Below are 22,746 nucleotides of genomic sequence, written 5' to 3'. Positions count from 1 at the left end.
AGAATAAAAGGTAGATTTCCCTCTCCATCACAAAAATAATTTACAAACAGCTGCTCCCACTCTGTGAGATTGTTTGCACGGAGCAACAATGCTGAGAATATTCCCCTTAAGGAAAATCTGCTCACAATCCAGCAAACTGCTCTTCATTGTCTCTAACTCTGGGAATTTTAATAAAAATTTGATAGGCTCTGTCAACTGCTAAAGCCATCGGATCCAGAGCTTCTCACAAGAGTCTAGATGGGGAAAAAAGTATCATGTGTGGAGGCCAAGAACGGGCGGATTTTACATCTGATAATTGTTTTTAAAGATCCACATTGAAAATGCACAGTTGTGTGATCTTCCATCGTCACACTCGGTGCAATTTGCAGAGAACCAGTCTCAGCTATTGGAGATTGACGCTGCGCCTCCCAGCAGCCAGTCTTCTGGGCCCAGAAGATTCAGAAATGAAATTTAAATCCTAACGTCCTATGTCTTCCTCCCTATGAACTGTCTCTTGTGGTCCAATCTATACATGCCCAGGTACATCCCCTTCTTTCCAGAGAATACCTTCTCCAAGTCACATGCAATAGCTTGAGTCTTCCCAATTGCCTGACGTAGGTTTCAAAACTCTCACTCATCACTTCCCATAAGAGAACAGAGGACAAGTTCCGACATCGCCAAATTCTCTTTTTTTAAGTTTATTTTGAGAGAGAGAGAGAGAGAGGGAGCATGAGCCAAGGAAGGGGAGGGGCAGAGAGAGAGAGAGGGAGAAAGAGAATCCCAAACAGTTTCCTCTCTGTCAACACAGAGCCCAATGCAGAGCTCGTTCCCATGAACTGCAAGATTATGACCTGAGCTGAAATCAAGAGTTAGATTCTTAACCAACTGAGCCATATAGGCAGCCCTGACTACTCAAATTCTTGAAATGGCCAGGCAGATTAGCACCCCCACACCACAACCCTCATCACATCACCACAGGAATTTTTAAATAAACACATTTAAAATGATGCAACTATTACATTTATTCAAAAGGTGTATGAGAACCCGTTCAAATGACATGGCTCCAGTGTACAAATGACCTAGTAAAATTAGAACAGTATCTGTGGCAGAATGCTAGATTGCAGAAACACAAGGACTATGTTTCTTATTATTTCTGTAGAGCCAAGTAATTGTCTGGTGAAGTTAGTTTGGAGAAAGTAGAGAGCAAGATCTCACATGTCAATGCTGCTGAAGTTCAAGTTCACATCTGCCTTGCTTATTGTTATCCCAAGATTGGAGGACAGCTCCAGAGGCCGCTGAATATCCTTGATTAGATGGATTTCCTGGTCTAGCTATTGAATGAAGCAAACATACGGTGCTCTGATGGGCAGTAAATAGCCCTGTTTTTCCTCTGGGTGTAAAAGCCACCAGAAAAAAAAAATCAAGATTTTAGAACAGTACAGCATATGGATAGAATAATATGAGCTGGTGCTATAGATGCAGTTTTTCATCCCAGTCACAGCGTCTCTGATATCCTGTAGGGTGCTGAGAGGTGTGATGGGAGAGGGATCTAAACCAAGATGCTGTATTGTAATATGATCTCACCTAGATGCACTTTGGGTGCTCTTCTGTGCTGCAATTCAAGAGCATGGGGCCTCCCAATCCAAAAACCATCTCTGGATAACTCATGTCTTACACCAAAGCATGTTCCAGCTTTCCCAAAAATGTCCTACCTTAAACACAGCCAGGGAGAGGTGCTGATGGGTTGTATACACTGATTGGCATCATGTCCAAATGGCTAGTATTATCAGACAATGCCTCAAATTTGTTTTATGCAGGTTGCATCCAAGCGACCTATCATTTTGGAACTGCTGATTCTTTATGTATGTGTGTACATGTCTTAGGGTTTCATATCTCATTTTCAAGTATGTCCCTGTAATAATTTACAGCTCAGGATTTTGAGAATACAGTTTTTATTTTCAATTTAGACATTTCAGATGAAAGTTAAATAGGAAAAAATGAGAAAATGTTTGTCACAAGACCAACAGTAACAGCAGTTATAAACTACTTATTTTTGATTGAAGTAGTATGAATAGCATGGAAGGCATATTTGAAATGTCAAATTATAGTAACAGTGATCTGAATGAGTGCCTCTGGATATTTTTGTTGTTTAAATGTTCCCCTAATTTTGGTGTGCCTGAGTGGCTCAGTCAGTTAAGCGTCCAACTCTTGATTTCAGCTCAGGTCATGATCTCACATCTTGTGAGTTCAAGCCCTGCATCAGGATCTGCACTGACAGCATGGAGCCTGCTTGGGATTCTCTATCTCCTTCTCTCTCTGCCCCTCCCCTGCTCGCATTCTCTCTCAAAAATAAATAAACATTTTTTTTAAAGTTCCTCTACTTTTAATTTTTTCTATCAACACAGATATTTTATTTTATTTTTAAGCTTATTTATTTTGAAAGAGAGGCAGAGAGAGAGAGCACAAGCAGGCTCCATGCTAACAGCATGTGGAGCTCTATTCAATGAATGATGAGACCTGAACCAAAACCAAGAGTCAGACGCTTAACTGACTGAGCCACCTAGGCACCCCAACACATGTATTTTAATAAAAAGATTTTAATGAGAAAACACATAAATTCGAATTATAGGCTTATTTATTCAACAAATATTTGTTGAATGTTTCCTGTAAAGTACTGTGCAAGGAATGGGGCATTCAATTCCAGGTCATCATGGAGCTTATATTCTAGTGTAAAAGATGCAAAATTCTTTACACAAACACAAAATTAAAAATATTAGTAAGTATTATGAAAGAAAACTACAATATCCAATGAGAAGATGAGAGGAGAACCTGTCTGGGAGACCCGCAGGAGGCTTCTGTGAATGGCATCTTCTAATACTTGAGACCTGAAGGATGATGAATAGTTGCTAACTGGACAAAGGGTGAGGACAGAGTGATGACTTAAAGGGTGAAGTGGGAAGTACCTTGCTCCATTTAAGAAGCTAAAAGAAAGCTGTTCCAGACGGAAATTCTGAGGGAGAGCAGTGGCTACCATGATCCTGTAGAGGAAAATGAGGTGGGATTTTGATGGCTTTATAAAGGATTAGAAGGAAGGGGCTCAGAATCTCTCTCTGACTTTATATAGAAAATGTAGGTGTATGGGGAGCAAGACTGGATTATAGAATGCCAGTTAGGGAGCAACTGCAATAGTCCTGGCAAGACATGATGATAGCTTACCTGGAGTGAAGACAGGTAGTGTGAAGAGAAGAGACTTGGGGAACAGAGAAACCAGGCTGGATGACTGATGGGACTTGAGGAATAAGGAGGAGGGCGGTGTTAACAATGATAGCCAGAGTGAAGAAGGAAGACTTCTATGGAAGGGAAATTTTTCAGATTTTCTTTTTTTCCTTGGTTTTCTTTCTTTCCTTGATTTTTTTTCAATTGTAAAATGAAATTACTATGCATTTTAACAAGTAACTATAGAGATACATTCGGAAGAAGTCAATTGTTATTACCCCACTTCTGGGCTAATGAATGTTAACAGCGTGATGTAATACTCTCATCTCTCTCTCTCATATATGTGTGTATTATTATATTTTTTAATTTTCGTTTGAACCTCTTGAATATGAGTTTTTTTCTAGAATTTACAAGTGTATACAGCAAGTAGAAAATTTGATACATGGGTCAAAACTCAGGAGATGTGTGCTGGGTTTATAAAACTGTCCATCTTTGTATAGATGATACCGAAGCCATGGGAGCAAAGAAGGATGCCCAGGAGAAAATGTTGAGTCACAAGAGAAAAGAGTCTGGACATAAGTCCTGAGGAAATCTAACCTTTACCCGTTAGGTGAGGAGAAAGAGGACAGGTCAGAAAAATAGGAAGATACTAGGAAAGTGAGGTATTATACAAGTCAAGAGAGTGGCAAGTGCAACCAAGAGGTTAATTAATGGAATGTCCGTTACAGTGAGAAATAAAGATATCATTAACAATGTTACAAAGTCATGTCAGTGGAGTTGTTGGTGACCAAGTAATGTTGCCAGACATTAATTTGGAGTAACGACAGTTTGCCCTTGGAGGTGTGGTATTTCTCCCGAATCATCTCCTGTGGGGGGGAAGTCACAGAAGATAGATAGTATCTCCAAAATTGGAGTTTTTCAAGAATATTTCACAGAAGGTGAGAGAGGCAAAAATGATTGAGATGGTATTCATAAAAAGCTGTTACGGCACTATTATCTTACTATATTTTTAATGCAGGGGCTGAGTGTATTAAACATAAATGGACTGTTTTTGTATTTATATTTGTCTTATGTTTACCTAGGGAAACCTTGGTGAATATGGAGCTGGTGGCCCAAAAGGAGAGAAGGTAATCAGATTTGCCAAAGTGAACAAAGCAACTGGGGTTTTACATCTTCCTATGCATTCACATGTCAGGGGCAGTCCTGCTGCCACACGGAGTTCTGTCCCTGGGGAGCCCGGCCTGCAGGGGGCGCAAGCCTCTCCGCCTCCTGACCAGACAGCGGGATTAGGCACTGAGGATTTGCTCCTCAGTGAAGATTGCTGAATAGCAGTTGGCTACAAGGAAGAGGAAGGGGAAATAGCTGGAACAAGGGAAATAAAATTGGAACACAAGCTTTGATTCATAAAGCGATGTTTCATGAATCTGTGCAGGTGGCAAAAAAAAAAAAAATTGAAGACCCCCTTTAGCAAATTGCCTCAGGCTCAGGCTCCCTATTTTTGTGTCATCTTAAGTACCCATACATAAACCATCATGGGGGCATTTTTTGGTGGAGTTTTATAATGTGTAATCATTATTATTTCAAAACAGTTTTAAAATTAAAATGCTAATAAATTTCTATTGCATTTCTCCTTGTCATCAGTCACTGGTTTAATTATGTGAGCTGTGAAGATGACAGATTCACTTGCCCATTCAGAAAGATGTTTCACTCTGATTTGATTCTGAAATTGTGATGACCTTGAATTCAGTGTGAATGTACCATTGTCAGGAAAAAAAACAATGCACATTAAACCTACAGACAGAGATGAGTAGGTCTGAAAATACTCCAAGGGAATGTGTCCTGTGAGTGCTACTTTCATTCATTCACCCAGTAAAAATTCTCTTGATTGAGAGCAGGGTATTTCGACATGAATTCGAGAAAATATGACTTCCGTGCCTTATAAATCAATGCAACCAATCTATTCAAAAGACCATACATCTACCACCAGAAAATATTGCTAAAAGATGGTCTCAACAGAAACTAGAAACTTCTTTTAAATTGACCATTGAAAATGAAATTTTCTGCAAAAAAAAATAAGTAAAACCTTGACATTCTTAAAAAGATATCCAGAAAGTATTGATTATACAGCAATAATAAGGCATTTATGTGTCTAGGATTGTACGGGTAGTACATTAGCATTATTTTCTGTAATCAAATAGCTTACAGAATTCCTACACCACCGTGACAAACACATTACATTTTAAGCAATTACTACTGCGCACATGTGGGCTAATGGGGGAAAGAAAGAAAGCCACAAAGCTTGTCACATAGGACAGCTGAGCAAAGAAGAGTGCTGTGGCACTTTTAAAGTATTTAAATGATGATTCATTTATTGAAACAAAACAGCTGGCTTCTGTTTTGCTATGTTCATTAGGAAACATATGTTACTTAGGAATTCTTAAGACCTCAATGATGAGAAATTTGATTCTGTAAAACAGGTGTATTTCAAACTCTAAGGACCTTTTCTATTGCTCAAAATCTTTTCTAGTTGCTTCAGAATCTTAAGTGGAATTAGAAAAAGCCAGTGGTATAACTGTTCCCTCCTCCCACCCAGAGGAATAACCTAGAAGAGTCTACAGGGAGCTTGATGCAGTACCTGATATAAATGTACATATGAAATGATTTGTAAGAATTCTAATTAACAGGAGAAAGACTCTGCCAATAAATAATGCATAAAATAAACTGAAAGACAAGCATAGCACTTGCTGGAAGAGTAAGGTCACCTCTACCTCTACCTAAGGTACTAAATGGTTAGTATCTGTTATGAATCAATACATTCATTTTTTAAATTATAATGCTGTTCATGGGTCACCATAATGAGAATTTAAACCTCCTTCAAGCTGCCCTCACAGATCTTTGCTTGCACCTATAGTGGACCTTGGTAGTTCTCAACCCTGGCTGCACATTGAGATCACATGGGGAGCTCTTAGAAAATACTACTGCTCAGGCTTCACGCCCAGAGACTCTGATTTGCTGTGGAGCCCATACCTGTGGTTGACTTGGTGTCGAGTCTATATATTTGAACCCATGTAAATAAGTCTGAGGAAATATGTTTAAAAGTGCTTCAGATGATTGTAACAGGCAGTCAGGAGTGAGAACCACTGAGTGGTGGAAAGAACATGGGCTCTGGGGTCAAAATTCATTGTGCCATTAACTAACTACTTGTGAAAATCACTTCATTTCTCTGAGCATCAGTTTCCTCATCCATTAAATGGGCATAATTGTGTCTACACAAAGAGTTAATGGCCGGATTGAAATCAAATGAGATGAGATGAGCTTACCCCAAAACACAATACCTGACACATATTAAGGTTCCACTAAAGATTTGTTCCTTTCCACTCATTCACTCCAGACTTTCTTCTCACGAAGTGTCATTTCTCTGTCTTTGGTATTCATAGCTGTTGCCATCCTTAACACCTGGTCTTGTTCATCTTTGCACCTCCCACCATAATTTTGACAGAGAAAGGACCCAATTTATATCATTGTACAAAAGATTTAGTCAGAAGTACAACTTCAACACATAAGTGATTTGTTATTGCTGTAGAATACATCACTTCTCAACGCAAAATAGAATCACGAAAGCAGCCTACCCAAAACCCAAGCAGCAGAATCTACACACAGATCACCCCAGGCTTAGCAGCCACATCCTGTATCAAGAACACCAAAATACAAGGAGAAACACCAACGGACACTAGTGGCTACTAGTAACCGGAAGTAGAGACCATGGCAGCCACGTGATCAGGCGACCAGTGTTAAAATGATGATACCTGCTCTACAGCTTTCCTGAGACTGGCAGAATGTGGTGAAGGAATAACATGTTTACAGATTGGTTGAGGAGAACTACTCCTTTATATAGACAGTGGAATAAGGTAGCAGCACATCTAAGGACTACTATGAAATTAGGAGGTATCTTTTGGGGCCAACTGACAGGAGGAAAAAACTAAGCCTCAATAGCACCAGGCCTTTCAAATAGCTTTGAAAGTGTCAAATTAGAGGACAGCTTTTCCTGAAGCTCAGTAAATTCATCTGCCTTTCAACTGCTAGCTACAGTGATAAATCACTGAACATTCATTTTAAATATGAAAACCAACTCCTCATGTGTCTAAGATTCAGATATGAAATGCTTTTGTTTACAGAATTTTATATGAGGGAATAGGTCCCTAAGATTTCCTTTAAGTCCAGCCTGACCAAGTACCACTCAGAGAGATGGACCCATGCCTCTACTGGGTCCTTCCTCTACATTTCAATGGAGACTTATTTACATGGGTTCAAATATATAGCAGCACTGAATATAATTACTCTTCTTCCTTATATAATGTCCTCTACTTCCCCTTTGGTAGCAGGTAGATGTGACTTTAATAGTAATTTCTAGACCCCTTCCCTGATTTCTACTTTTATATTTTGCAGATTAGTCTAACTACTAGGCATGTTTTTCCTTCACCCCTATGCACTGGGGATTTTAACAGATGAGTAACAGGATGGTCACTCTGTACACCCTAATGCTCAGACAAAGCCAGTTGTTTATTTTCTCTTTACAACCAACATTAATTCGTTTTTTAAATGTATCTACCAATTTCTCCCTCTTCTTATTTTGGATAGAATTTATTATATCTAGAAAAAAGAATAGTTTCTGCTACAGTGTGGTTAGTATAAGACTGGTGATGGTACATTAAATGTTTAGGTTCAAGAAGGAAAAATACATTAATAAAATCAAGATTAATTTTAAAAAATATATTCCACAAATCTAGAAGAACCTTTTGAAAAATGTGATCTTCTGTATCAATTGCACATGACAAACTCCATCTTCCTCTAGTGTAAAGTCATAAGATATTGATTTAGATAGAAATGTGGAAATAAGCCAACATTTTTGGGACTGTAATAAATTTTTATTTGAAGTATTTTGGGTGGACTGTTGTTTGAGGCTTCAAAATAAACAGATAAACACATCCATAAAAGGGGGAAGATATAGAGATGTGCACTACAGCATTTGTTTATAATAAAGAAAAGCTGGAGACAACCCAAGTGCCCATCAATGGGGCTTGGGTAAACCCTGGTATATAGTAACATTATAGAATGCTGTCCTGTGGTTACAATGAGTGAACTAGATCTATATGTATCAATAGGAATGGATATTAAAAACAACCTTGAGTGGTAAAATGCAAGTTATAGGATATCATATACCAAAAAAAAGCTATTTATGGAATTTGTTTTAAATATCAAATAATATATTGTTTATGATTACATATATGCAGTAAAAGTGAAAAAACATGGACTGAAAAATATAAACACTACATTCAAGAGAGTGGCTTCCTCTGGGACAGAAATAGAAGGGGAAATGTAGGAAATTTCTTCTTAGATTGCAAATTTTTGTATTACTTTCATTTGGGGTACCTGATACACAGAGGTTTGACACATTTGACTTTATGTTTTCTATATTTTTTTCAAAATAAAAAATGTGTAAGAAAGGTGAAAAAGGTATATGCCCAGAAGTACCATGGTGAACATCATTTTGCAAAAACGCTTTTGAGGTTGGAAAAAAAAAATCCAACATACTTCCAGTGGCTGTATTTACTTTAACCATAATGTGATATTCAAGGATCTTGGTAGGTGCTGAAAGGAAGCACAATGCTGGGATCCTCCAAAGTCTGACTAGTGATCTGTTTTCCTCCCACAGTATTATTTCTAAATTGTATTTTCTCAAAGTACTTTTTTATATGTCACAAACCCCTTTTCAAGATCTCTGACCAGAACATCTTACACATTCCTAAGCTGCTGTTACCACATGGACAAGAATGTCTTCTTTGTCCACAGCCAGTCATTTAAGTGATTATATCAATGCTGGAAACAGCTGAGAGACTCCCTTTTCTTCCCATGGCTCCCCACTCCTCCACCTAAAAAAAGAAAGAAGTGTCTGAGATAAAATGAGTCTTGGATTATTGTCAGTTAAACAATCTGATGTCTTTAAGATCACACACACAAAAATTTTTTTTGGCAAAACAGGACAAAATTATATATTTTTCTTCTCTGAACATCTTTCCTTGAAAAATAATTTGTTTCACATTAATTTTGAATATCATTATGAATATTATGGATTTCTGAAAGAGCTAAAGGCATTGTGAAGTGCTGACAAATACATGATTATGCAAATAGTATAACTAGATTCAGAACTCCTCCTTGGACGACAATAGGTAAATTCCAGGCCAGAAGGAGCACAATCACTCTTCAATCTGAGAGTCACTACAGTACTCATCTGACCTCATGCAAAATCACTCTTCTGCTTTTTCTCAAAAGGGTGAAGCTGGACAACCGGGATTTCCAGGGTCCATTGGCCCTAAAGGTCAAAAAGGAGAATCTGTAAGTATTAACACTTTTAGGACAAAGGAAGAATATTCACAAAAATAGAATGAAAAGTATTTTTCCTAATCAGCACTAATTCCATGAACCTTGTTTGTCCCTGCCTTGGCAAACAATAGTCAATAAGATATTTGAGCAAATGCTCTATGTAAGGCATTAAGTAACTTAATCTTTTTTTTTTTTTAATGAGATAGGTGGGCTATTATCACCCTTGTTCTTCATATGAAGAAACTGAGGCCAGAGAGGTTAAGCAACTTGCCCTAGGTCACATAGCTAGTGTGTTAGAGCTATGAATCACACTTAGGCAGACTAATTATAGAACACGGGGTTTAAAAATTACTAAGCTGCTCTGCCATAACTAAACATTATAACTATAATAAATAATAAAGTCAATATATCAAAAAACTGGAGCTAATACATCCAAAAAAATTAAAAACTTATATCTATTGCTGGCAGTATACTTTCTGAAGTTATTTTCCTTCCTTGGTTTTTATAAGATCAAAGTGGCTTTGATCAGTAATACTGATTACTGAGACCACTTTCTTTCAAAACTTAATTCTTTTGTAAGGGGACAAACCTAAATTATCATTTATACTCAAATAGGGCTACCTAAAGAGATTACGTGAATATAGTCCAAAAATAACTTTTTAAAAATCCTGCTAAAAAGGCAAAGACAAAAACCCACAGCAGTCTGTAAAAATCAGCAAGACTCAGACTTAAATGCTTTATCTTTATATATATATATGATATATATATTTATATATATATATCTTTATACATATGTCTTTATATATATCATAAAGACATATATATATAGATATATATATATAAATTTTTTTTTTGAGCACTGGGTGTTATACATAAGGGATGAATCACTGGAATCTACTCCTGAAATCATTGTTGCACTATATGCTAACTAACTTGGATGTAAATTTTAAAAATTAATTAATTAAAAATAAATAAAACAATTTAAAAAGAACAAGAAAAAAAGTGTAATACTTTTTTAAAATCACTTTTCCCTGCTTCCTTACCATTGTGACTAAAGGATATAAGTTTACCAGGGATAGTGATTGCAGACGTCCCTAAAATGCCTGCATGCCAAACAGAAACAGTATTTAATATTACAAAGCCAAAATTTCCCTGTGCTTCCACTTGAAAATGTAGGCATCTTTGTCTATGACAGTAATTTTTCAGGCAGCTTTAGAGTCAATGCTGTTACCCAAGTAACGCAAGTTGTCCTCCCTGTAGGGGTCATGCTTGCCTTTGGTGTCCAGTCCAAGCTTCCATATTCAACTGCAGCAAGTGACAGTCTTTCATGGGATTTCCCAGCTTCATTTTTCCAAGAATGTCTGAGAAACTCACATTCCACAAATCCAGCCTGGTGATTGGTCCCCTCCATCTGCTTAACTCTTCCTGATGCTCCACATTTGTTGACAACTCTTAACCATTCGTAACTGCTTCTCTAGGTCTACACTGTCTCCCCTCCACGCTTGGACACTCAAACTCACCTTTTAAACTACTGGGTGACACATGGCAGACCTGGATTTCAGATTTGAAAAAATTCTATTGGAAAAACAGGAAGGGCAGAAAAAAGGAACTTGGAATGGTTTAAGAGCAGTGTTTCTCAAATGGAAAGTGTATTTGAATCACCTAGGGATCTTTTGAAATGCTGGGTCTAATTCAGTAAGTCTGGGGTGGGGCCTGAGAGGCTGCAGTTCTCACTAGCTCCCAGGTGATGCTCATGCTGTTGGCCCTTGGATCATGCTCTTTGTAGCAATGATTGGGGGACTTCACAGCTTCTAGGAGATTCACTCTGGCTTTCTCTCCCACCACGGACGTTTGGGGGCAGCCCACCTACCCCACTGAGATTATCATTGGCCCTATCTGCCTTACATAGGAGAAACAGACTTCTTTTCCTTTTAACTTTTCTCTTTGCCAGTTCCCTCTTAATCCCTTAATTATTCCACGTCCCTATAGAGTAGTCCCACCTGTTCAAGGAGGATAGGTGCCAAGACCTCCAGTGGATGCCTAAAACCACCAATAGTACCGAACCCTATACAGTTGACCCTGAACAACATGGGGGTTAGGGGCACTAAGCCCCAGCATAGTTGAAAATCCTCATATTGCTTTTGACTCCCCAGAACTTAATTACTAATTGCCTACTGTTGACCAATGAACAACTGATTAACACATATTTTGTATGTTATGTGTATTGTACTGTATTCTTACAATAAGGAAGCTAGAGAAAAGAAAATACTAAGAGAATCATAAGAGAAAATGCATTTTACAGTACTGTACTATAAAAAAATCTGCATATAAGTAAACCCATGCAATTCAAACCTGTGTTGTTCAGGGTCAACTGTATACACTGTTTTTTCGTATACGTACATACATACATACCTATGGTAAAGTTTAATTTATAAATTAGGCACAGCAAGAGACCCTCAACAATAACTAATAGTAAAATAGGACAATTATAACAATATACTGTGATAAGTTATGTGAATGTGCTCTCTCTCAGAATATCTTGTACTGCACTCGCCCTTCTTGTGATGAAGTGAAATCATCAATGCCTACGTGAAGAGATGAAGTGAGGTGAATGATGTAGGTGTTGTGACATAGTGTTAGGCTATTATTGACATGATGATTCCTCAGAAGGAGGATCATCTGGTTCCAAACTGCAGTTGGTTGTGAGTGACAAATCATGGAAAGTGAAATCACAGATGAGGGGGAACTACTTTAAGATCTTGCCTGCCTTCCTCTCTGCCCCCCACATAAAAGAAACACATTTTTACAATGTTATGCAGAGTTTAGCCCTTTGTGGTCTCACACTTTCTTTCTTTCCTTTTTTTTTTAATGTTTGTTTATTTTTGAGAGAGAGACAGAGCACAAGTTGGGGAGTGGCAGAGAGAGAGACACACACACACAGAATCTGATGCAGGCTCCAGGCTCTGAGCTGTCAGCATAGAGCCCGACATGGGCCTCAAACCCACAGCCCATGAGATCATGACCTGAGCTGAAAGTCGGACACTTAACCGACGGAGCCACCCAGGCATCCCTCTCACACTCTATTCCAGAACAGAATCTGGACCTGACTTAGCAAAATCACCAAAAGTCCCAAAAAGAGGAATGATTTTCATACAGATTTGAGTTCTGAACCATTTATCCTGAATGGCAGTTTCCCCCCCACTACTAAACATTTAGAATATAACTTTATGTGTAACATATCAGAGCTAAAATATACTTAAAAGAGATCATCTGGTTAAACCTCAGATAAAGAAAGAGAGGTTCTAAAAGGCAAGGTACTTGACACAGATAGTGACCATTGGAGCTAGGACTAAATATCAAGTCTTGAGATAACCAGGCTCCTGGTTTTATTTTTTATTATTGTTTTTTTTTAACCTGTTACTTTAATCAATATGGATTCACAGTGGCTCTAAATAAGCATGATATAAGCAATGTGATATAAGCAAATAAGCAGTTATAGGAGCAATGTGGCCCATGCTTATATCTAAATAACATCATCTCTTAAAAATCAAATAGAATTTTTTGAATTAAGGCTGAAAGACAAGATTATAAATAATGCTCTGATTTAATGTATAGCAATTAACCAATAATAAGAGATTAAAAAAATTAAGCTCTATTTATTTATTTTGAGAGAGATTGTGAGCAGGGGAGGGACAGAGAGAGGGACAGAGAGAATACCAAGCAGGCCGTGCAGAGCCCGATGTGGGGCTTGAACTCATGAACTGTGAGATCATGACCTGAGCTGAAATCAAGAATTGGATGTTTAACCAGCTGAGCAACCCAGCACACCAACCAAAAATAAGAGATTTAATCGTGTTGGCTAGATATGGGGCATAACAGGGTGGGCTAAGTTATGCTAGGTAACACATTAACCCTGAAGTCTCTGTGGCTTAATGCAAGAAAGATCATCTCTTGCTCATGCTGCATGCCCAGCATGGTTGGGTTGGGAGGAGTGGGGTTGACCCTTACTGCATTCAGGTACCAGGCTGATGACCCCATGTAACTCAGCCATCTGATATACACAACCTTCTCGGTCACCACTGTGGGGAAAGTGGGACTGGAACATCAGGACTGGGCTCCTCCTTACCTCAGCCTGCAGTAACACATGTTACATCTGCTCACATTGCATTGCCAATACTAGCTGCCTGCCCCCCGGGTAACTGCAAGGTTGCTGGGAAATATGGAAGAGAATAAGGTGAGCCCTCTAGTCCTGAGCACATAGGACATGAGGTGCAAACCACAGAGTTTTATTTACTAACCACTTATCTCCCATTAGTGATTTGTTTAAAAGACCAGCAGTCCCTAAGAGGACCTTTAAGCATAGTATTATTTACCTGTGGTTCTCATGTTTTCTCTTGACTTTCATATGCAAGAGAAAAAAATTTTTGATGTATGGTTTCCGTCTTATTGTCAATTCACTCATTTCAAATAATAAGTAAATCAAATTACAAATCAAATAAGAATGAGTAACCAAAGCCTGGGTTTGAATTCAGGTTGTCTAGGTTTAAATCCTGAATGACCTCTCACTGGCTATGTGACTTGGGGAAATTACTTAACTTCTCTGTGCCTCATTTTCCTTATCCATAAATGGGTGTTCTAATGGTACCTACCCCAGTGACACATAAGAAGGAACTAGAATACTGATTAGATCAGTGTTTGATACATTATGAGTATTTAATGAACATCAGCTATTACTGTTATGTCTGCATAACTTTAAATTCTCTAATTTAATAAACTTTTACTGGGCACCAACAGTACACCAGAGATACTATGATAGTTGAGATCAATTAAATCCCTACATTCACAGAGTTTATAGGCAAGATAAACAAGGAGACATAGAATGGGTGAGTGCTATTTTAGGGGAAATAACTCAGTTACGCAGAACCTTTCTGAGTCTCTTTCCTCATACTTGAAATGGGACCATATCTTCCTCACAGCACTGTTGTGCAAAGTAAATGAAATCGCATACATGTGACTTGAGGAACAGAAAAGCTAATGAGAGAAAGCCTCAATATGTGTGTTTGGGGGGTGGGGAGGAGGTGCAGGGAGAGAGAGAATGTGATCAGCTTCTATGTGAACCATGAAAAAGGAAGCTTCAGCCTTGGGCAGCATTCCAATTTGTTCCACTCAGGATTCTCAAAATAGTATTAGAATGATTAACTTACTGTTCACTTGGGAATATGAGTTTTTTAATTAATTCTCATATGTTCCCTTTAAACTGCGCAAAGCAGACTGTGTGACATTCTGAGTTATCTCAGGGACTTTTTTGCGACAGAGGCCTGAGTTTGGCCTGCAGGATTCATCCATATCCAGTTTTGGAGAGTTTATTTCCAAAAGTGTTTATAATTGCTTCTGTTTTCTACCCATTTTCCTAGGGGGAAGCTTTTACAAAAGGTGAAAAGGGAGATAGAGTAAGTAGATGTTTTATCACTATCTTGTATTTTCTACTTCATCGATTTCTATCTCTCTGATTTCTGGTATGTTTACTGTGGAGTCTAATAGATTTGATAAAATAACCTCTCTGAGCATTTTACTTTTTCCTCTGTGATTTTTTACTCTTATTTTGATAAATGAGAAATTTTAAACCTTGTTAAGTTTTATCATTTGATGGCACCATTTGGCTTAGGTAGTGTATATTTTCTTTAACCATTACTATTTGTAATGGGACATGAATGTCTTGAAAGGTACACACTTAATATATCTAAAATATAAAATTAAAATATAAAATACAGTTTTTTTTTCAAAAATTCTGTTAATGGTACAAATTAAATTTATCAAATGGGGTGATTATATCAAAAGGATCAATAATAAGTCATGAAAATAAGAAAAGCAAACTCATTACAGCCAATATTGTACTCTTTTATGTAACCTTAATTTTTTTGTTTTTTTTTTCATTAAGTACATATACCCAATAGTAGAATCACCATGACATATAAACTTAAATTCCACTCTTTCTTTTCCTTCTTCATCTGAGGTTTTAATTCACTGAGATATAGGATGAGCTGGTGGCAAATCATAACAAAGTCAGCTAAGTAGAGAATGCAATGATTGCTAATGAGATATCATTGTAGAGTCAAAAGGGATACTTACTGGGGAGAAAACTATTATAAAGAAGAAAGAAAATAGGAGTTATTATTTACTTGATATCAATAAGTATTTTAAATCATGTTTTAGAGTGACCCCCTCCCTGGATGACTCCCAGGATGACTTCATCATCCTGTCCATAATCTCCCCCTTTATTCTATGTTAATTAGTAGAAATGCAGATGAATTCAAGTATTAGAGATGCTCATCCCCATCTGAGTTTAAGCATTACATAAATGGTTGGTTTTTTGTTTTGTTTTGTTTTGTTTTTTTACAGGGAGAACCTGGGATAATGGGATCACAGGGAATAAAGGTAATCTCATAACCTTCTTTATGGCATCTCCAACCTAATGAGATTGTGAAGATTACATTAACCATTTCACTGTCCTTCCCACCCACATGTTTAGGGCGAACCTGGAGATCCTGGTGCCCCCGGCTTAATAGGAAGTCCAGGACTAAAGGTATATAAGAAATGACTGAGTTAAAGAGGAAATAATTTTGGAGTTATAGCCATTTCTGTACAAAACAAAGTGCTTTGGTGTGCCACTCATTTTCTTCACAAACGTTCTCAGAGATTTTATCATGTTGCCATGGTGATTTCCCCCCCTATTGGCTGCATTTATTACACACATAGTAATTGTGCTTTCTGGTTCACAGTAAGATTTTTAAACTCTTTTTCAAAGCATATTCACAATAGCATCCCTAAACCCTTTATGAGTAAATAATGTGAGCGAAACCTATGACCCTGAACTATATCCTTAAAATGAACAGGACTCAAGATTCAATTTCTAAGCCCAAATTATGCAGCTCTGAGATGCTTGAGTTCCCCATGTGGGATTCCGCAGGGGTGTCCCAAGAAAGACCAGCTGTTGGGAGGTGCAGGAGAGATGTGATGCGCTCCCACCAATGGGTGAGGGAGGTTATCATGGCCTCACTTGCTGGTGGGAAAAGACCCATTTAAATGAGAACATCTTCAAACTATCTTTGTCAGCCCAAAGCACATTTCAGAATTATTCAGAGAAGGTAGGATGGTAGAAAGCCCATCTTTCTACAGATGAAGTTCATACCATGTTTTATATATATTCAAGGACAATCTGTTTTTTAACAAAGTTGAACTACATATCACCTTTCTTTTAGGGTCAGCAAGGACCTGAAGGCTCTATGGGACCCAGAGGACCACCAGGAGATATTGTATGTATAGTAAATACAGGTCTCTTTGATATGTGGAAATTAAATCGATGTCTTAAAGAATGTCAGTATGTTTTCATGTGACTGAGTTGTACCACCTTTTCCAAAGACATGGGTCACATCTACTGCCAAGACTGATCAAACCTAGTGTCAGGGGTTATCAAGAAGGCTGCTAGCACCTTCATATATTCACATGAGATCCTTTTGAATATCATTAGCCTAATAAATCAGTCTTTGGAAGTCAGGTTAACTAAGTCATCATTTTGGACATGCTTGTCAGAGGTGTACCAACAGTAGCGAAGACTGGAAACGTCAAAAGAAATAAGGAAAACCAAGAAAGAAAGAAAGCATTTTCATTATGCATGACTTTGGCTCAATTCTCTATCCAAAAAAAGGCACTTCCAAAGCTTCTGTTACTGTTTTATTGCAAGAGCCTCCAAAAAGAGCAAATCTTTTAGCAGAAAATATTTCTATAATGCCATTGGAAGATGGTCCTCAGGTTGCATTAGAACCTAATTCTAGTGGTCTCACTATCTGTTTGTCTGTCTCTCTGTCTGTCTGTCTGTCTCTCTCTCTGTTGTCCTTTAAATGCATTTTTCTATCCATTCCCCCACTAAGCCTTTTGTTCCTTGGACAACCTCCCTAGCCTGGCCTTCTAACCACTTGGGAGCTAAGATTCACCATCAGTCCTCACTTGAGCATAACAACAGAAATGCTTGGCCAAAATTTCTTGGAAACTTATCTCTATGTAGCCACAATTCCAGCACTTTCTATGCAACTATTGGAATCTCTCCTTTTCCTATCATCTTGGGAACAGTCCCATGACCTCTTGCTCTATTCTCTATGCTTCTTGACTGCGCCTCCAGAGGTCTTTCTGTGCCTTTGTTCTGCTTGTACTTTGAACATTCAGTTTGTGGGCAAAGCTTTTTCTTGCGCTCCCCCCCCCCCAAGCCATTTAATGAACCAATATAGGTGTACCTCACGGAGAGATCTCATGAAAAGAATAAAATGTTGGTGGCACAGGTGGAGCCATAAGTGACCAAGAGTGAGATGAAGTGATAGTAATTGGAGCTAAGAAAGAGAATAAAATCAAAAGGGAAAGAGCCACTGTTGCCAAACATAATAAGGGTATATCTTCCTGTTTACTCCATTGTTGTTCTAAATAGTGCTGTGATGCTACCAACCACCATCCCTTCACCCTTTATTGGCGATAATATGAATGGGGCATTTGGTTCAATTCTCCCTTAGTTTCTTTTCCATTACCTCCAGGTTACTTCACTTGAAACAACAAACCACATATTTTCACCAATGTGTTTTCCTTTTTAACAGGCCAAAACCAACCCATCCTCTTATAGTTTACATGTTACAATTCTGTTCTCATGACAAAGACTCACAGATAGATATGTTCTCATAATAAGAGATATTCTAATTGTTCTTTCCCATTAATTCTGAATTTTCTAGGGATTGCCAGGAGAACATGGTATCCCAGGAAAGCAAGGCATTAAAGGAGAAAAGGTATACATTTTATGCATTGAGTAACTAGGTGGGAGGGAGAGACAGAGGATCAGAAGGGCACTGCGATTTGGGAGGTGGGGGTGGGTAGGTGCGGCAAAAGGATAAGACAAGGCTGCCAGGATTGTGCAAGGTACGTACAGACACATATTAATTGTTGAACCATTACTGGAAAGGAACTTAAAGAAAACATGAAGATCATCTAAAGAACTTTCTGAGTAGGTGCTCTTTTTGTGCATACATTTATACACACATATATTTATACATATGGCATGATACTGCTAAACTTGTAACATACCTCACCACAAAATCTAAGTGCACCTAAGATAATTAGAACAGTGCCTGACATGAATGAGGCCCTCCATAAATAGGGCTGAATGAGTGAATGAGTGAGAAAATGAAGTTTGGCTACAACTTGAAGCAATGAAAACTGCTGTCTCCATAGCTCCCACCGTGAACCTGAACAATGACATAAGAATCTTCTTTTCCTCAGGGAGATCCAGGTGGGATTATAGGCCCTCCTGGGCTTCCAGGTCCCAAAGGTGAGGCTGGTCCTCCAGGGAAAAGCCTGCCAGGGGAACCAGTAAGTAACAGCCCTTTTACTAATATTTCCCTTGAAAGTTCATTAATTACCCTTCATGTATTCCCAGGTTCAGATCACAAGTATAGGAATAAGTTGAGGTCTGCAGAAAACAAAATATTCATATTGTTCTTTAGATAAGAGATCTAACTTCTTTGGAAATTTGATGCAAGCAAAGGGCTCTCTTCTGAGTAAATGCACATACCCATTTTACATACATTTTTGAAAGATTCATAGGCCTCCCTGAATCTTCTGCATGAACTCTTTAGGGATCTATGGAGCCTAGTAAGATACACTAGTTTTAAATCATAAACCTTCCTAGGATGCTATTTTAAAACAGAAGAGCTGCCTGAAATTTTCTTTCCAGAGGCTCTGCAGGCATGGCCAATGATGGTCATATGCAGAAAATGTCCTTGTGGCCCAGGCTATTTCCAGGACATAACAAAAACTGAATAGCTGAAAAGTCTAAATAACCAATAAGCCTATTTCACATGCCTTTTTTTTCCTCCTCTTTGACTTTTTATATTAATTATTGATAATAAATAGTTCTCAGTATTAGATGCCTTATTTTAAAGATAAAAACATCTTTTTTATTAAGTGTTAAATATTAATTCCAGTGTAGTTAACATACAGTGTTATATTAGTTTCAGGTGTATAATACAGTGATTCAGCAATTCCCTGTATTATTCAGTGCTCATCATGATTAAATGTACTCTTAATCTCCATCACCTATTTCACCCATCCCCCACCCACTTCCCCTAAAAATGAAAACATCTTATTTGTTAAAGTAACTATACAAAAATCTATAACCTGGTAGAAATCTGTATTTCCTGTTCCTTATTCTTTTGTAGAAAAGGGTTTATTCAAGAAAGATGAAGAACAACAAAACATTTTTGAGTTATAACTTCTAAGATGCTTTTAATGTTTTTAGAAAAAGAAATGTATTTATCTCCTTTTTTTTTTTATTGTAGGGATTAGATGGAAATCCTGGAGCACCTGGTCCACGTGGGCCAAAGGTATAAAAATATCATAGATTATTTCTAAAGAATTAAAAATAAAATACAGCCTGAAATTTTTTGTCCCCCGACCCTCGCACTCACAGAAGCCTCTCATTGCACAGGGTGAACGAGGACTCCCAGGTGTCCATGGTTCCCCAGGTGACAGAGGTCCCCCAGGGCTGGGAGTTCCTGGCCCAACAGTAAGTGAAATTCTATCAAGCTTTTGAAACCCTGTCCATTCCAACAGTAAAATAAAAGCCAGTGACAAATTTGAATAAGAAGAGAAACATGAGGGGCGCCTGGGTGGCTCAGTCAGTTGGACATCCAACTTTGGTTTGGATCATGATCTCACGGTCTATGGGTTCGAGCCCTGCATCAGGCTCTGTGCTGTCAGTACAGAACTGGAGCCTGCTTCGGATTCCATGTCTCCCTCTCTTTCTGCCCCTCCCCCATCATTCTCTGTCTCTCTCAAAAAGAAAAATGAATAAACTTAAAAAAAAGAAGAAGAAGAAAAGAGTGAAATGGTCAGAAGAGGAAATGGAAGTAAGCACTAATCAGAGAGAGAGGATTAATGAGCACTGGGGTTAAGTCACTGAGCACAGAGAAGGTGCTTACTGTTTGCTGACCCACAGATGCTGATCTCACAGACACTGATTTTGGATTAGGAGCAGTTATTTAACCCTTTGTTCCTCTCTTCTCTATTTTAAAAAGTACAAATGAATGTGTGTAAGATTGTACACATGCCTAAGATAGGGTTTTGTATATTACTATTTGTTTTTAATGAAAAAATAAAAAGTGAATATTTAAAGTGAATGGAGTGTGTATAAATGAGATGATGTCAAAAATCTCTTCAGTAATATCTTCAGGAAGAGATAATAGAAGTTGTTTATAATAGTGAACACAAAGAATGGGCAGCTTTTAGTGCCCATTTTTTTAATGCCCAGTTTTCTTAGCTACAAGGACAGTGCCTGATAATAATGACCCCCATGTGCGTACTTGTTGACTAAATAGTAATAAGAGATAAAACTTTTTATTTACTATGAAAAAACATAAAAGATTTTGGAATGAGAAAAGTAGAAATAAACACTTATTCTATTGACATTAATTTGGGAAATTGGCCTTGTAATGAAGTTATCACAAAAGCTAAAAAAAGGCATAAATAGTGAATGGTTATATTGTATGTGATCGATTTTGCAGGGCAAGAATATAAAAGACCACTGAGATGGAAGATTAAACAAAGTAAAAACACGGATCAGGAAACTATTAAGGGAGTGAAAGAGATTGAAGCAAAAAATAAAAAATATATTAATAGCTAAGGTCACAATATAAATAGAAAGGGAACAAAAAGTAGCTTTGACTAAAGCTACATATACATATGAATTCATATACATATGAATATTTATTTTATAAAATAAGAAAAGAGGAGCACCAGGGTGGCTCAGTGGGTTAGCTGTGCAAGTCTTGATTTCAGCTCAGGTCATGACCTCATGGTTCATTCAATCTAGCCCCATGTCAGGCTCTGCACTGTCAGCATGGAGCCTGCTTGGGATTCTCTCTCCCCCTCTCTTTCTGCGTCTCCCCTGCTCACATGTGCGCTCTCTTTTCTCTGTCTCTCAAATAAATAAACATTTTATAAACAAATAAATAAGAAAGGAAATGTTGGTAGGCAGTTACTGAAGTCAACAGCTGAGAACCCAGCCCTTTACTTACTTAGGTCATCAGTTCCTCCTTCCTCAGTCTGTGGTTATGTAACAGGGATAGAGCTATCGTCATTAGGTTCACTGATAATTTTCCAGCCTCCTCTTTATTACCCCAAATTCCAATTTTCTAAAGTAGAAAAGAATAGCTGATTGATGCTTTACTTTCTACTGCTGTCACTGAACACTGATTCTGGCAATTTCTTCAAATAGGGAAATGACTCAAAGTAGAAAGTAGAAAGCAGAAAGGAAAGGAAGTCCTGAGCTCATTACTTTATCAGGAGTTTCTGAACAGCTAGAATTTGGGTGCATTGTGTGTTTGTGAAGGTGGAGGAACACATGATGGTACTGAGAGAGACAGATATCCCAGGCATCTGAGCAAAGCCATGCTCAGGTTCCAAGCAACAGACATCTGGTTAAGTGTTTACCTGCCATCCAAAGGTTTTAGCCATCATCACAGAGAGTTTTCAGTGTGCGCAAGTTGGCAAGCCTTGTTGTTCGACTAAGTAAGTTACAATACATAGCTCTTGATCCCACTTGCATAATTTATGGGTATTTCTGGAGGAATTCTGATAATTGGATCTGATTCTACTCAGGGCTCGCAAGGACCAGCTGGAGAGCCAGGTATTCAGGTAAGCTACTTAACCAAGTTATTTGGCACAGCAAATCCAGCTTGCTTACTTGGGGAAAATTACTGAAAAACTGTCCCCATAAGTAACTATTTTCCCCCATTTCCAGGGTCCTCGAGGTCTCCCTGGATTGCCAGGAACTCCAGGGACTCCAGGGAATGATGTAAGGACCATCCGTACCTCCTCCTACCCACCACCCATTTTACTCTGCACCCGTGCCACTGTGCAAGGATTTGAACACAATGATTCTGTTTTTCAGGGAGCTCCAGGGAGGGATGGAAAGCCAGGTCTGCCAGGCCCCCCAGGTGACCCGGTATGTCAACAGACTGTGCCTGATTTATGTATCTTTAATGCACCCAGAAGCCAAATAGCCTACCGAGCAACTTTTGCTGTCCAAACTAATTAGAATGCTCTGTAACTGCTTGGTGATTTTGTTTATCCCCA

At 38.2% G+C, this 22,746-nt stretch overlaps 1 protein-coding gene across 1 annotated transcript in view; it reads left to right on the top strand.

Moving 5' to 3' along the window:
- COL19A1 (collagen type XIX alpha 1 chain) overlaps positions 1-22,746 on the top strand; it is a 329,235-nt gene that overhangs the window by 244,164 nt on the left and 62,325 nt on the right. The window contains exons 18-30 of the mRNA XM_027057488.2: positions 4,278-4,322; positions 9,526-9,588; positions 14,991-15,026; positions 15,976-16,011; positions 16,106-16,159; positions 16,836-16,889; positions 18,348-18,401; positions 18,892-18,981; positions 19,950-19,994; positions 20,099-20,176; positions 22,270-22,305; positions 22,412-22,465; positions 22,562-22,615. Coding sequence (XP_026913289.1) covers positions 4,278-4,322; positions 9,526-9,588; positions 14,991-15,026; positions 15,976-16,011; positions 16,106-16,159; positions 16,836-16,889; positions 18,348-18,401; positions 18,892-18,981; positions 19,950-19,994; positions 20,099-20,176; positions 22,270-22,305; positions 22,412-22,465; positions 22,562-22,615 — 699 coding nt within the window. The remainder of the gene's footprint in view (positions 1-4,277; positions 4,323-9,525; positions 9,589-14,990; positions 15,027-15,975; positions 16,012-16,105; positions 16,160-16,835; positions 16,890-18,347; positions 18,402-18,891; positions 18,982-19,949; positions 19,995-20,098; positions 20,177-22,269; positions 22,306-22,411; positions 22,466-22,561; positions 22,616-22,746) is intronic.

The sequence above is a fragment of the Acinonyx jubatus genome, chromosome B2, assembly GCF_027475565.1.
Source record: "Acinonyx jubatus isolate Ajub_Pintada_27869175 chromosome B2, VMU_Ajub_asm_v1.0, whole genome shotgun sequence".
In the NCBI taxonomy this organism is placed as follows: Eukaryota; Metazoa; Chordata; class Mammalia; order Carnivora; family Felidae; genus Acinonyx; species Acinonyx jubatus.
The sequence above is the reverse complement of the archived record's forward strand: the minus strand, read 5'-3'. Positions and strand labels throughout refer to the sequence as shown.